Below are 13,426 nucleotides of genomic sequence, written 5' to 3'. Positions count from 1 at the left end.
TGAGTGGCGTTAGGGTGGGGGCCAGAAGACACCACAAAGGGTCTGTCCATCACTGGGCTTAACCCTTGATCCTGTCAAATTAGTCCCACCTCCCGCATTCCTCACAGATGTAACATTAAAAGACTTGAGTGAAAGTTAACAGACCATGCGGCACGCCGTCCCTGAGAACATACCAGGAAACAGCCACTTCTGGAAACATAGGAAGTAGGAGCGTGGAGAAAAGCTAAGCCCTGGAAGAACTGCCTGCTGTCAGTCAGCCTTTACACTTCCACAGCCTAGATCATGAGCGAAGATCCTGGAGCTCTTAGCATCCCGTCAATAAAGCAGAAGCTTGCCCCTCAGAGAGGCTGAGAAGAAACAGGAGGGTACAGAGAGGTGAAATAACATGCCAAGATTACTCAGCGAGTTGATAAGAGAATATCAGGAATGCGACAAAGGTCCAGTCCTCCACTGAAACAGGACAGAGAGAGACACAGTATGAGAAAAGTTCCCCCTGATCTGGCTACCAATTTGCTGAGAGTTTTCAAACTTTATCAACCTTAACTCTGTGAACTTCTCTCCCCCAACCTCCCCACACCGGAAGTATGGCTGAGCCAAGAGGGACAGAACTGGTACAGCAGACTAGAAGGGCCCACTGTACCAAAAAAGAAAAACAACAACAACAACAAAAAGCTGGGTTTTGGACAGCGGGCAGGGAAGACAATGAATGAACCAAGAAGTAGTGACACTTGAATGAGACAGTCCCAAATGTAGGCCTCAAGCAACTTGGTGCTGGTGGGTGGGGGCTGGGAACCAAAGACTGGACATGAAAGAAGGGTAGCCTAGATGCATGGAAAATTTGTCTCTGTTGCTACCAGGCAGTGCTCATCCCATAGCATGGCGTAGTCACAGACTCGCACTGAAAGAGGAGGGAGTGGAGGTGAAGTCAATGGGGAGGAGTTAGTCTCTTTGAGAAACGGAGTCATCTTGATCTTTGCAATTTCAGTGCCCAGCCAGGATGGCTATGTGCCCAAGTAAACATGCCAGTGTGATGTGAGGAAGAACGAATCATCCCTTGCAAAACTAATGCCTAAGACAATCTTTCCACTTGGCCTGTTTACACTGGATAGGGCGAAGGGGTGTAAGGAAACAAACCTCTATCCCATCCCAGTCTTTAGCAGGGAAAAATAATATCTCAACTTGTTCATTAATGACTTAATTGAAGTCTGTCTGAAGCAGGAATTTCAGGGGAGCACCAGGAAACAAAATATTGCCTTCATAGAAACTGAGTGAAAGTGATCTAGGTACCAACATAAGTAATATAAAAGGGTCACTTGCTGATTACAAGATAAATCAGGTAAACCTGGAGTTCAGTTTCAGAGAGAAATTTAATGATGCATACACTGTATGTACACACAAATCTGGCCCCAGGATCAAGGATATGAGCACCTGGGCAGTGATAGTAGTAGAAACCCCAAACCCATCTACATCTATGTAACAGAGATATCTAGAGCACTTGTTGTCCCTGACTTATGGATTGTTTTCCAAGATTACCTTTCGTAAATAAGCAGCTTGGAGCTTTGAATGCAGTTCCCTATAGACAGAATATTGTAAATGGTGGTTAGTTTCTGTAATTTCATCAGTGATACACTATAGATGAAAGAGGCCTCTCCAGAACGGTTCTGAACGTGGCCACTATCAATAACTGTGTCAGGGGGACATATTTCCTAGACTTTAACTCTCTTCTCCAGGCCTCTCATCCTTCAGTGATAATGAAGATTAAGCTCCACTTCAATACACTCCCCAATCAGGGCTTCAGTAGCAAGAAAAGGTATTTGCCCAACTCAGGTGACAAACTGGTAGATGTGAGGGTGTGGGGGAGGGGCGAGACTGTCAGTGCAAGACCTCCAGAAGGAACGACTCTTGTGGGTATTCCAGGTACAGACAGAAGACCTCAGAACACAGGAATGGCAGCAACAATAGGAGATTTGCAGCCAGTGCCAGTGGCAATGTTTACAGAAATAAACATCTGACAGGGCTGTGGACTGCTGTGTCTAAATTCCCACCGAGGGGTTCCGTAAGTTGGAGACTGCTTGTATGTCACATAGGGTCAGCATCTTCAATCTTGGAGACACCTATTTGTTCCAGAAGGGGAAAATTAAGTTCAGAGAGGTTATTCCTACAATTTGCAAGCCAGCAGTTGGTTAAAAATCAAATCAAATCAATCTGATGTTCTAGACGTCTGATTTTGACACTATTCGCCAACTGCCACTTCCTTCTTCTATTATACAAATTCCTTGTCTGTAACTCTGTAGAAATATATATGCTCCTGGAATTCATGGCTTATGTCTTCCCTATCATCTCCCTTAGAACACTTTTTCCAAGGCTGACCTGGGCTAGGGGCAGGGCTAGGGGCAATTCTAACTACATAGTGAGTGATGAGATGTGCCCCTCCTAAATCTCTTATGTAGTTGTCCCAGGTGCCTAGGTAAAGGCCTTGGGCAGGTGTGGCTTAGCCGCAGCACAGATACTTCCACTAAAAGGCTTTGCTTGACACAGAGTCTTCGTATGGCATGGATGCCAGAAAGAGGCAAAGTGGTCTTCAGCTGTATTTTTTTAAAGAATGGTCCTACCTAACTTTGGTCAGACTCTCCTCAGTTACTGCATTCAGCTGTGGGCTCCCTAACTCAAGAGGAACATGGCCAGGCTGGAGTGCATCCAGAGTGGGAGGAGGCTGGATCTCAGATCCTGTAAGGAACAGCTGAAAGAGCTAAGGCTCTTTAGCCTAGAAAAATGAGACAAAGAGACACAGTCTTTGTCTTCAGACCTCCCAAAGGTTGTCCTAAGTAAGAGAAAGCATCTTGTTCTGTGTGGTCCCAGAAGGCAGAGATATAGGACCCATAGAGAATAGGTAGATGGAGAATGATTTCAGCTCGACCTGAGAAAAAGATGTCTACTACAGTCAAAACTTTTCAACACTGAAATGGACTGGCTAAGAAGGGAGTGAGCTCCCCCATGACCACAGGAGAACAAGCTCAGGGCTACTGCACATGGATCGGTTAAGATTAAGACCAGGTGACTTCCACAAGGCCTTCCTCACTCTGCTAATCTGTGATTCCAGCCACCTCAAAGAACAGCATTCCGTTAGCAGGCCTGAGTTGAGTCTGCCCTTTGGTGAGGGTCGGGGAAGGAGGGTGCTTTGTTCGAGCAGCCCTTCACTTAATCTCTGCTGTTCTTCATTAACTTTTCTCAGACAGGTCAGCATATTTTTGTCCCCTGGTTCTGAAGAAGCCTAACTATAAAAATTCTGATGTTCCCTCCAGATAATCACTCCATAAACACCAACCTCAAATCTGAGTCTCTCTTTTCTCTTAAAAAAAAAAAATTCCTGGGAGGAGATGGAGGAGAGCAAGGGGCAAAATCATCTGAATTCTGGTTAAGGGACAACATTCAAGTGTCTTCCAGCTGGAGTTGAATTATTTTCTTTGAGGTTTTAGAGAAGGAAAAGCCTCTAATAGGCTTGGCCTTTTTTCACTTCAGGGAGCACATGTGTGGATTGCAATAGGTTACCAGGTGTGTTGTGACAGCCCAGCAGGCCCCAAAGTAGTGTGTACCCAAAGCTCAGCCAAGGGTTGCCAGACATACCACCCACCCTCTTTGCCTTACTACCTCCCTCCAACCTTCTTTGTATTTCTCTGGATGGATTCCTACCCCATGTCCCCAAAAGCTTACTTTCTGAGAGAGGAGCATTTGGGGAACTGAGGTAGTAGACATCTTTGCTGATTCTAGAAGCAGAGATGAGGAGGAGATTCATCTAAGTAACCAGGCTGGACTAAGCTCTCAAGAAGCACATCCCATGAAGGGTCTCTTTGTGAATGCCAAGCCCTGTTCTGGGGGTGGGCCCGGCCTGTAACATAACTAAGAAGGTTTCATAGAACTACCATTTCTCACATAACACTACCTCTGCACCCAACAAGAACTCAAAGTCACAGCCAAATCTACTGCCAGCCACAAGATAGCCTGAATCTGACTTTACCCACGTCCTCTTGAAATCTCAAATGCCTCTTTGTGTACTTCTTCTAGAAATAAAGTCATAGTGGGGATGGGGGAGGGTATAAAAACAAAGAGCATGTCCTGCCATTTTCCTAGGCTAAGGATGGCACACAGAATTAGGGTTTGCCCAATTCATTTTCACATCATCTGTGCTAATAAAGATGGGCCAACGACCCTCATTTGGCAAATAGAATCTTGGGTCCAAAGAGGATAAAATAATATAGCAACATCAGTGCACACTAAGTGGAGGAGGTGAAGCTTCTTCCTCCTCCAGGCTACTGCCCCACCCCACCCTACTTTGTTCCAGGGCAGTAACTAGCATCCACTTCCTTCACTGTGCCAGATAGAGACTGCCACCAAAAATGGGCCAGGAAAAGGGCAAATATGTAGGGTGAGCCAGTTTCTGCAATGTCTTGTCCTTCTCCCCAATTTTCCTCCTTCTCCTTTTCCTGCATCCCCACATTGGTCTCCACCCTTTCTTTTCTCCACCCTCAGCCAACCTCAGGGCACATTTCCAAGAACTCAAATGAGTATAGGAATCTTACACTACAGCTTAGCAACTCTCTCTCACACACGCACGCACGCACACACACCACAGGAGGATACAATTTGAATCTCTGAGGCCTCTGAGAGGCCCTATCTGATGCATAATCATTGGCGCCAGAACCTTGAAAAGGTCACCCACCCTCCAAAGTGGATCTTTTCCAGCGCATGGAGCCAACTTCATGGATGACTGTCTACACTGTAGAGGGGGTAGAGGGGGACCCCTAGGTAGCAAATAGCCAAGTCTGATTAGAAGAGAATCTCCACTTCATCCAGACAGGCCCCCTGGGTCAACGAGGTAGATGCTAACCAAAGGAATCAATAACGCCAAGGGCATGGGCCCAATTCTCTAGTTGGTCACATTTCTTTGGGAACATCACACTGTATGGGGCAATCATAAACCATCCCTTAACACATGGGATAATCAATAATAATAGTTGTTTTTTAACATTTCTTCTTTTTTTGTCACTTAATTGTTAAGAGAAGGCTATACCAGTCTCCACAACTTCGGCAGCTGAATTCCCTACTTTCAGGGAAATCATAGGAGCCTATAGGAACTAATGATTTCCCCAACCTGATTATTTCCTGATCCAAAGGGTCCCCCATAACAAATATGAAATACACTTTCACACTCTATGCACTCTTCCCACTAATCATCTTTCCTCAAATTCCTCCACTCCCAAGATGCCTCCACCTGTTCCACAAGCTATCTCCAAGCATGTACACCACATCAGATCCATGGGGTGTTTTTCCCCATGACACCGAAGGAGGTTCTCCAATATTTCTTACCATGGTTCTGGCACCTTACCTCTGTCTCTGCCTGACCTGAGATCATCACAAGTGATTTGGAGTCACCAAAACAGTCCTCTCCTACTCCCTGAGCCCAGACTCCACCAGGGAGTGTCTGCAACCCAGTGCTCACCTACTCTGGAAACACAAGCTGGCGTGCAAAAGGTCACTGGGGTGGGAGGCTGCCAAGACTGGATACATCCCTCAATGGTATTGCCCCATGCCCCTTCACAAACTGCAGTACTACCGGAAGAATTGAGAAACTCTCCAAGTAGAGGATGTGGAGAAAAGGGAACCCTTGTGCACTGTTGGTGGGAATGTAAATTGGTGCAGCCAATACGGAGAACAGTATAGAGATTCCTTTAAAAACTAAAAATAGAACTACCATATGATCCAGCAATTCCACTACTGGGTATAGAGCTGGAAAAAACAAAAACTCTAATTCGAAAAGATACATGCACCCCAATGTTCTTAGCAGCACTATTTACAATAGCCAAGTCATAGACACAACCCAAGTTTCCATCAACAGGTGAATGGATAAAGATGTAATATATATATATATATATATATATACACACACACACACACACACACACACATATATAATGGAATACTACTCAGCCATAAAAAAGAATGAAATATTGCCATTTGCAGCTACATGGATGGACCTAGACAGTATAATGCTTAGTGAAATAAGTCAGACAGAGAAAGACAAATACTGTATGATATCACTTTTACGTGGAATCTAAAAAATAATACAAATGAATCTATATACAAAACAGAAACAGACACAGAAAACAAACTTATGGTTACCAAAGGGGATAGGGAGAGGGGGAGGGACAAATTAGGAGTATGGGATTAACAGATACAAACTACTATACATAAAACAGATAAGCCACAAGGATTTACTGTATAGCACAGAGAATTATACCCAATATCTTGTAATAATCTATAATGGAATATAACCTGAATAAAAAAGAATCACTATGCTGTACACCTGAAACTAACACAAAAATGTAAATCAACTATACTTCAATAAAAATAATAATTAAAAAAATAAACTCTCCAAGTGGTAGAAAATATTATAGATTTGGAGCCTACCACTGGCATAAAGGATTGGCTACCAGACTGTCATAGTCTTCTTTAAAGACATCTAAGCCCAGGGAGGGCAAGTGATGCACCCAGGATCCTGGGGCTAGTGAGTGGCAGAGCAAGGATTAGAACCCAAGTTTTCAATCTGTCAATACAATTCTCTTTGTACACCCTTCCATCCCATCCCCACCAATGTGTACAGACTGAAGCTATTTTCAAGAAGAAATCTGTATTGTTCTGAAGCATAAAGGGAAACAAAACTAAGGTAGAAAAATTAAAAGGGGATTAATGAACTATGCCACATACTGTCTTGGCAAGAAAAAAAATACAGGCAACCATTGCACCTTACAAAAATGCCATGGCCCCTTTATACAGTAATAGGGCTAACCAGGTTATATATAGCTGGCTTTTACTGGAAGGAATCAAGCTATCTGGGATAAATGGGAGAAATTATGTTACCCCCTGCATATCCAAATGTGTGTAATAATGATCCTTCATATATAATAGGGGTCAACTGTACATTCAGCAGAAAGGGAGTCGTTAAAAGGCACCCTGCCTCTCAACACACGAGTCATTTCCTTAACAGCTTGGCCAAGGAAACCCTCATCTACCCTCAAATAATCCCCGAGCCAGACCACAAATTGTTGGCTGCCCCATACTTAGTAACACCCCCTTGCCATGTTCCTGCTGGCTCACAAAACAATCCAGGACCACAGCAGCAACCACTCTCTGGGGTGCTTCTCAGGATGGGTCAGCCCTGGGCAGGGGTGAAAAATGACCTCTCCAAGGCAGGTTGTCTGGGCAGACTGGAAAGTCTGTGGGTGGTGTCAGGAGAAAAAGAAAGGGGGGAACTGCCAGACCATGGAGGGCTGCATAGACAGTTCTGACCTTGGCGGAAAGAGCAGGGAGAGGAGGAGTTTGATTAGAAGAAATTCCTGAAGGCCAGGATTCCCCTCCTCAAAGGGGTTGTTTGAGAGTGTTTAAAAAAAAAAGCTTATTACTCCCTCCGGATAATATTGGAGGGAAAGGGATAGTGACTTGTGTGTGGGGGGGAAGGAATGGCGTGACAGTGGGTGACAAAGCAATCTTAGGCTGGTTAGAAATACATGACTAGTATGGGGAAAGGGGGTGCTGGGTGAAGATCTGGGCTGGTTATTGGTGTTTGGGGAAGCTAAAGATCCCAGGTTTCCCTGACAGCCCCTCAAAGTTTTGCCTCAGGCGCTCAAGATGATTGATACACCCCATGGCAACACCCCAGGATTGCTAAGAGTGTGGCCCCCAAGGCCTGAAGGACCCCCTACAAGTTAACCAGCAGCTCCGGTGCCTGGCGAAAGGGGCACAGGTTACGCGGGGGTGTGGCGGGGGCATTCGCCACCCCCTGCTGAGACGTGACCCACGTTAAGAAGCCAAAACAATAAAGTGACATTTGTTCCCCACAGAGAAACCACATCTTTTTATCTGCAGCCCAAACCCACGTCTTCCACCTCAACTGCAATTTGAGCGGGTTGGAAGGGGAAGGGCTTTTCAGATTTGAGCATTTCAGAGAAACAAAAACAAAAACAACACAACAAGGATAAAGTTCGTGAAGTTCGCTCCCTTGGCCATCTGGCGCCTCAAGGTGAGTCGTCCTGCAAATCTCTCTTCCCAGTTACAGCCCCCGCGGCCCCCACCCCCTACACTCACCCCTACCGGGGGATGGCTTGCTCAGGGATTCTGGAGTGCTCGGTAGAGCTCCTCTACCCTGCCCTCAGCTGCAACTTGGCTTCCAGCAGACCACAGCCTCCTAAAACAAACAAACCCTGGCGGCGGCGGCGGCGGCGGCGGCGGCGGCGGCGGCGGCGGCGGCGGCGGCGGCGGCGGCGGCGGCGGCGGCGGCACAGCTGCGCTCCATGGCGCAAAAGTTTCCTCCACTCTCCTCAACGTGCAGGAAATCTCGCCAGCGCTGGGGCAGGACTCCGGCGGGAGGGAAAGGCCGAGCCCAAGCGGCAGCAGCAACGCCCCACCGGCTGAATGGATGTGCGCGCGTCCGGCCGTGGGAAGTGAGGCTGACGAAAGCCACCGATGCCTCATCTCCGTTCCCACACCGGACCCTCGCCCCGCAACCTGCCCGGGCGAGATGACCCGCCGGTCGATCCAGGGACCGACGCCTTGAAGAAATGTGCCAAGGCGCCTTGCCTGTCCCTTCAGCCCGTCGCTGTCCCGCAGGGGCACGGGAACTTCCAAGGAGGAACCCCCAACAGCCACCACTTTCTCCAGCTCCAACGGAGGGGAGCAGCCGCCCAGACACTGGGGAGCAGAATCGGCCCCCGAGCCCTCCCGAGGGTGTCTGCGCGCGGGGCTCTAACCCGGGGCCGGCCGCATTCTCATCCAGCGCTCCCGCCACCCCGAAGGGGTGTCCGCGCCGGGGCTGGTGGCCAGACCCCCCCCCCCACCAGTGTAGCTAATGCTTCACGTCGGGGCTTTCATCCCCAGCACCGAACAAGTTTCAAAGTTGGTCTGAGGGCCGCGTCCCGCGGCAGCCTGCGCACCCGCTCGCCCATTCAAAGTTGGGCACCGCTGGGACAGAGCCGCCAGTTCTTACCTTAGACACTGTGAGCGGTTCGCAGTGTTCCAGACCCCCCTTAAGGGTGAAGCCCCAGGGCGCCCCCCCTTGCAGCTGCACAGGGACGTACTGGAAGGACCCAGGCCGGTTCTCCATCCTCCGCTCGGCTCAGGGCCGCGGGGCTCCTTTTCCGCGGGGGCTACGTTGCCTCCGCCCCCAGCGGCTCCACCACCATAGCCCTCCAGCGCTACGCCACCCCGCACCGCCCTGCTCCGCCTACTCTCCTGGCTGGAGACGCTCGGGCAGCGAGCGAGCGCAAGGAGGAAATGACACGGAGCTGGAGAGAGGGGGAGAGAGGGGGGGAAAGGAGAAGGAGGAAAAAAAAAGAAAAGAAAAGAAAGAAGGAGAGGCGGAGGGATAGCGCGTAATGGACAAGAAAACGGAGCAATGGGGAGGGGCAGTCACTGGGACCTCGCCTATAGGATCGCTGGGGAGTGGGAGCAAGGCGAGGCTTCACATCAATTGTTACATTGTTTCATTCAAGCAGGCCCCCCTCTTTGGTTCTCCTCCTTACTGCAGAGTTCCCCGCCCCTCCAGCCAGCCGAGGCGAGGGGAGGTGGAAGTCGTTAGTGTGGATGGCCCGCGTGGCTGAGTGGGCTGAAATGCTGGTTTCCCGATTAGCGCGTTCATGTTTCTCTGACTGCCTTTTTCTTCTGAAGGTCCCGAGAACCGGGTCCTGGGAGGGTTACAAAGCTGCTAATTTGTGGACCTTGCCTAGAGGGATGGAAAGTCAAGCAAGCAGGCCAGCGAACACAGTGGGGCTGTGTGTGTAGGCTGCTCTGTGTGTATGAGCTAGGTGTGTGGGGTCATTATGAAACATCGCCCCGGAGCATAGTTTAAATAAAGAAGCACTTTGAGGATGCCCCCTGCCCAGGCTCAGCCGCACCCTGGCTCAGTGCTGGCGTCTATGGGTAGCACTGTGCTCATGTATGTTCCAGTCATCTGGAGTTCCTGGCACGGCCTTGCACTTGCCCCACTGAGATGACCAAGCCAGGAATCAGCAAAGTTTATGACTAGCAGTATTGTTTTCACTCCTAAACAAACCTACAGGAAGGAGCATCCATTGATAAGCTGGCCAATTAACAATGTGGTGCCTTTTGGAAGAATCGGCTTTTAGACAGGGGTCAGAACGTCTCTGCTCATCTGTTCATGCTTGAGGCTGTAGTGTCTGAGCTGAGCTTTTAGAACAGACCAAACAAATACCCACACTAATAGTCCCCAAAAGTGAATTTGTTACTAAATCTTGGGCTGATTTCTCAGTCTTGACCTGGGCACGGTTACCACCCCTCTCTGAGGTGTTGTCTCTGGAGCCATATTCAGGCAGTGAGTTTTTAAAGAGCTTCCCAGTAGCGGGGAAAGTTTTGACAACTCAGTGGTGACTCCACAGAACCCCTCAATGCTCTATTGCCTGTTCCATCTCTTGCCTTCTTCTTGTGCAGTTTCTTCTTCTTCAAGAACACACACCATGACACCCTTACTTCCACAGTCAGCTTTCTGCAGACAAGGTTGTCACTCTTTGCTTCCATTTCCTCACCTGTCACAGCCTCTTCAACACACTTCAGCCTGTGTGTGCCCCTTCAGGCCACTGAAACTTCTCTCACAGCCTCTCTTCCCTCCCCCAATCCTTTCTTCTCCGCCTCCTGGACTGTCTGCATTATATGATGGTGACCTGACTTTTCTTTAATAAAACTGCAGTTTTGGTGTTTATAACCTGCTTTTTAAAAGTCCTTAGATATGTATAACTGATTCGCTTTGCTGTACAGTAGAAACTAACACAACATTGTAAATCAACTATACTCCAATAAAAATATTTTTTAAAAAACAAAAAAAAAAGGAAAAAAACCTTTAGAGATGACTCACGTGGGGAACCACCTTCAATCTTTTAGATTTTTAGACCTGCAAAAATCCTTTCAATCATGTTCATTTTTTTGTTTGCATTTCTCCTACTAGAAAGCAGAAAATTTGAGAAAATGGCAGCTGTTTCTTGATTGCATGTCAACCTATGACATAACACTCATTTGTTCTGTCCCACCTTGAAACTGAGCTTTTATTTTTTTCCTTTGTCTTCTTTTTGAGATAAGACTTCTATCTCCATGATTGTCACTTGGTAAAACTTAGCATGTTTCAGTTTCAGCATATAGAAATCTATAAAGTGCAGTTCACAGGATCTGTGGTCATCATTCAAGGTCTACTAGAATTATGTGTCTAGACTAGAGAAAAGAGATTGGGAAGCAGGAGACACACATGTGAGCCCTGGCCTTGTCACTAATTAGATGGGTGACCTTGGGCAAATCACTGAACTGTTTTCAGTCTCATTTTTTTTCATCTATAAACTTCAGCTAATAAGCCCTGACCTCCCTCCCTCCCAGGCCTGTTGAAGACTAAAATGAAATAATACATATGAAAACACTTTGGTAAGGAAAGAGTCAAAATCCTCACAACCTTATTATGAAAGTAAGCACTGAGCTAGCCTTTAACCAATCTATTTTCATTCCAAGACTTACTCCACACTGATGTCTTGTTGTACTCTTCAGTTTATCATTTCCATTATTAGAGCAAAAGAACATAAATTACGCAGCCCCTGGTGCAAACAGCACATAAGTAGCCATTTTGAACATCGGATGGCTGGATAATCTTGCTTCTTTACTGATAAAAATTACTACTAGTGGCAGGGATCTCATTCTTCCTTGGAAGTACAGTTAGTGGGAGCATGATTATGTAATGGAAAGGGTACAGGGTAGGATGTGAGATGCCTGGATTTTAAGCTGGTTCTGCCATTAAATTGCTGTGTGATATTAAGCAGATCACTGCCCCTCTCTGTTAATGGAAAAGATTGAGCTACTTGATTTCTTAAGTTCCTCTACAGTTTGAAAATTCTGGGACTACTTCCTGGCAAGTGGCTAAACATAGTTATATGTGTTATAACTTAATGATAAGTTAATGATGGAGATGAACCATGTGAAAATAAAGCAATGGAGAAGAGTCCAGGGGTGTATTTCTCTCCTCCTCCTCCTCTCTCTCTCTCTCTCTCTCTCTCTCTCTCTCTCTCTCTCTCTCTCTCTCTCTCTCTGTGTGTGTGTCTGTGTGTGTGTGTGTGCAGCCAATGGACAGATGATAAATTCACTCTAAAGTATGTTAAATTGCCTGTGGGTAAAAAGGTGGAATGTCCAGTAAGCAGGTAGAAATAGGAAACCGCATATCGAGAGAGGAATGGTGATTGGTAATACACATTTGGATTATAGTTGAAGCCATTTGGAGTGGATAATCTCATGCAGGGATATCAGAATGATAAGAAAATGGAGATTTAGATGAAACCTTGGATTATGCTAATATTTAAAATATTATGCTAGTATTTAAAAGTCAAGAAGGATCACAAAGGATCTAAAAAGGAGCCAACAGGGGAGGTGGGCAAAAGATTCATCAGCAGAAACAGGGAGAGAGAAATTAAAAACAGGGTGTTTACTTCCACCTCATAAAAAAAAAATCCTCACAGGAGTCTTTTCTCATTAGAAATCTATTGACCAGTTTACCTTTATTGGTAGGAAGGAGATTGAAATAGCAGTCCTTCTTTGAACTTTTTTATTTTTTAACACAAATTTGAATACAATTTTCCTCATAGTAGTGCCTCTAGCTCCTTTCTGAATTAAGGACTCTTTTGAGAGTCTAGTGAAAGCTATGCACTCTCTCCCCTAGAAACTCCTAGAAAGCTATACATTATCACCCCATGTTGCATATAGTTTGGGCTGAGGCTTAAAGACCCTAGCTTCAGAATCCTTACTCTAGTAAAAGATCAGATTTTTTTACTGTGGCAAAAGTATATGACATGAAATCTACCCTCTGAACAAAATTTTAAGTGTAGAGTACAGTATCATTAACTACATGCACAATGTTGTACAGCAGATTTCTAGAACATTTTCATCTTGCTTGACTAAAACTCTGTACCCATTGAATAGCAACATCCATTCCTACCTCTCCTCAGCCCCTGGCAACCATCATTTCACTCTGATTCTATGAATCTGACTATTTTACATTTCTCATATAAGTGGAATCATGCAGTATTTGTCTTTTTGTGACTCGCCTATTTCACTTAGCAATGTTCTCAATGCCCATCTATGTTGTAGCATGACAGTATTTCCCTTTTTAGGGCTGAATAATATTCCATTATATATATATATATATATATATATGCATATGTCTCACATCTTCTTTATCCATTCATCAGTCAATGGGCATTTAGGTGTTTCCACCTCTTGGCTCTTGCGAATAATGATGCAATAAACTTGGGAGTGCAAATATCTCTTCAAGATCCTGATTTAAATTCTTCTGGATAAATACCCAGTTGTGAGATTTCTAAATCATATGGTTGTT

The 13,426-nt window shown here is 46.2% G+C and overlaps 1 protein-coding gene across 2 annotated transcripts in view; it reads right to left on the bottom strand.

Moving 5' to 3' along the window:
* The window catches only part of SHROOM4 (shroom family member 4), a 217,140-nt gene extending 207,954 nt beyond the window's left edge, over nucleotides 1-9,186 (bottom strand). The window contains exon 1 of one of the 2 annotated variants that reach the window (XM_060137396.1): nucleotides 9,038-9,186. In XM_060137396.1, coding sequence (XP_059993379.1) covers nucleotides 9,038-9,154 — 117 coding nt within the window. In that variant the 5' untranslated portion in view covers nucleotides 9,155-9,186. The remainder of the gene's footprint in view (nucleotides 1-9,037) is intronic. The other variant, XM_060137399.1, reaches the window with a different exon arrangement.
* Nucleotides 9,187-13,426: the final 4,240 nt, after the last annotated feature.

This window comes from Lagenorhynchus albirostris, chromosome X, assembly GCF_949774975.1.
Source record: "Lagenorhynchus albirostris chromosome X, mLagAlb1.1, whole genome shotgun sequence".
NCBI lineage: Eukaryota > Metazoa > Chordata > Mammalia > Artiodactyla > Delphinidae > Lagenorhynchus > Lagenorhynchus albirostris.
This window is presented reverse-complemented; position numbering and strand designations above follow the sequence as displayed.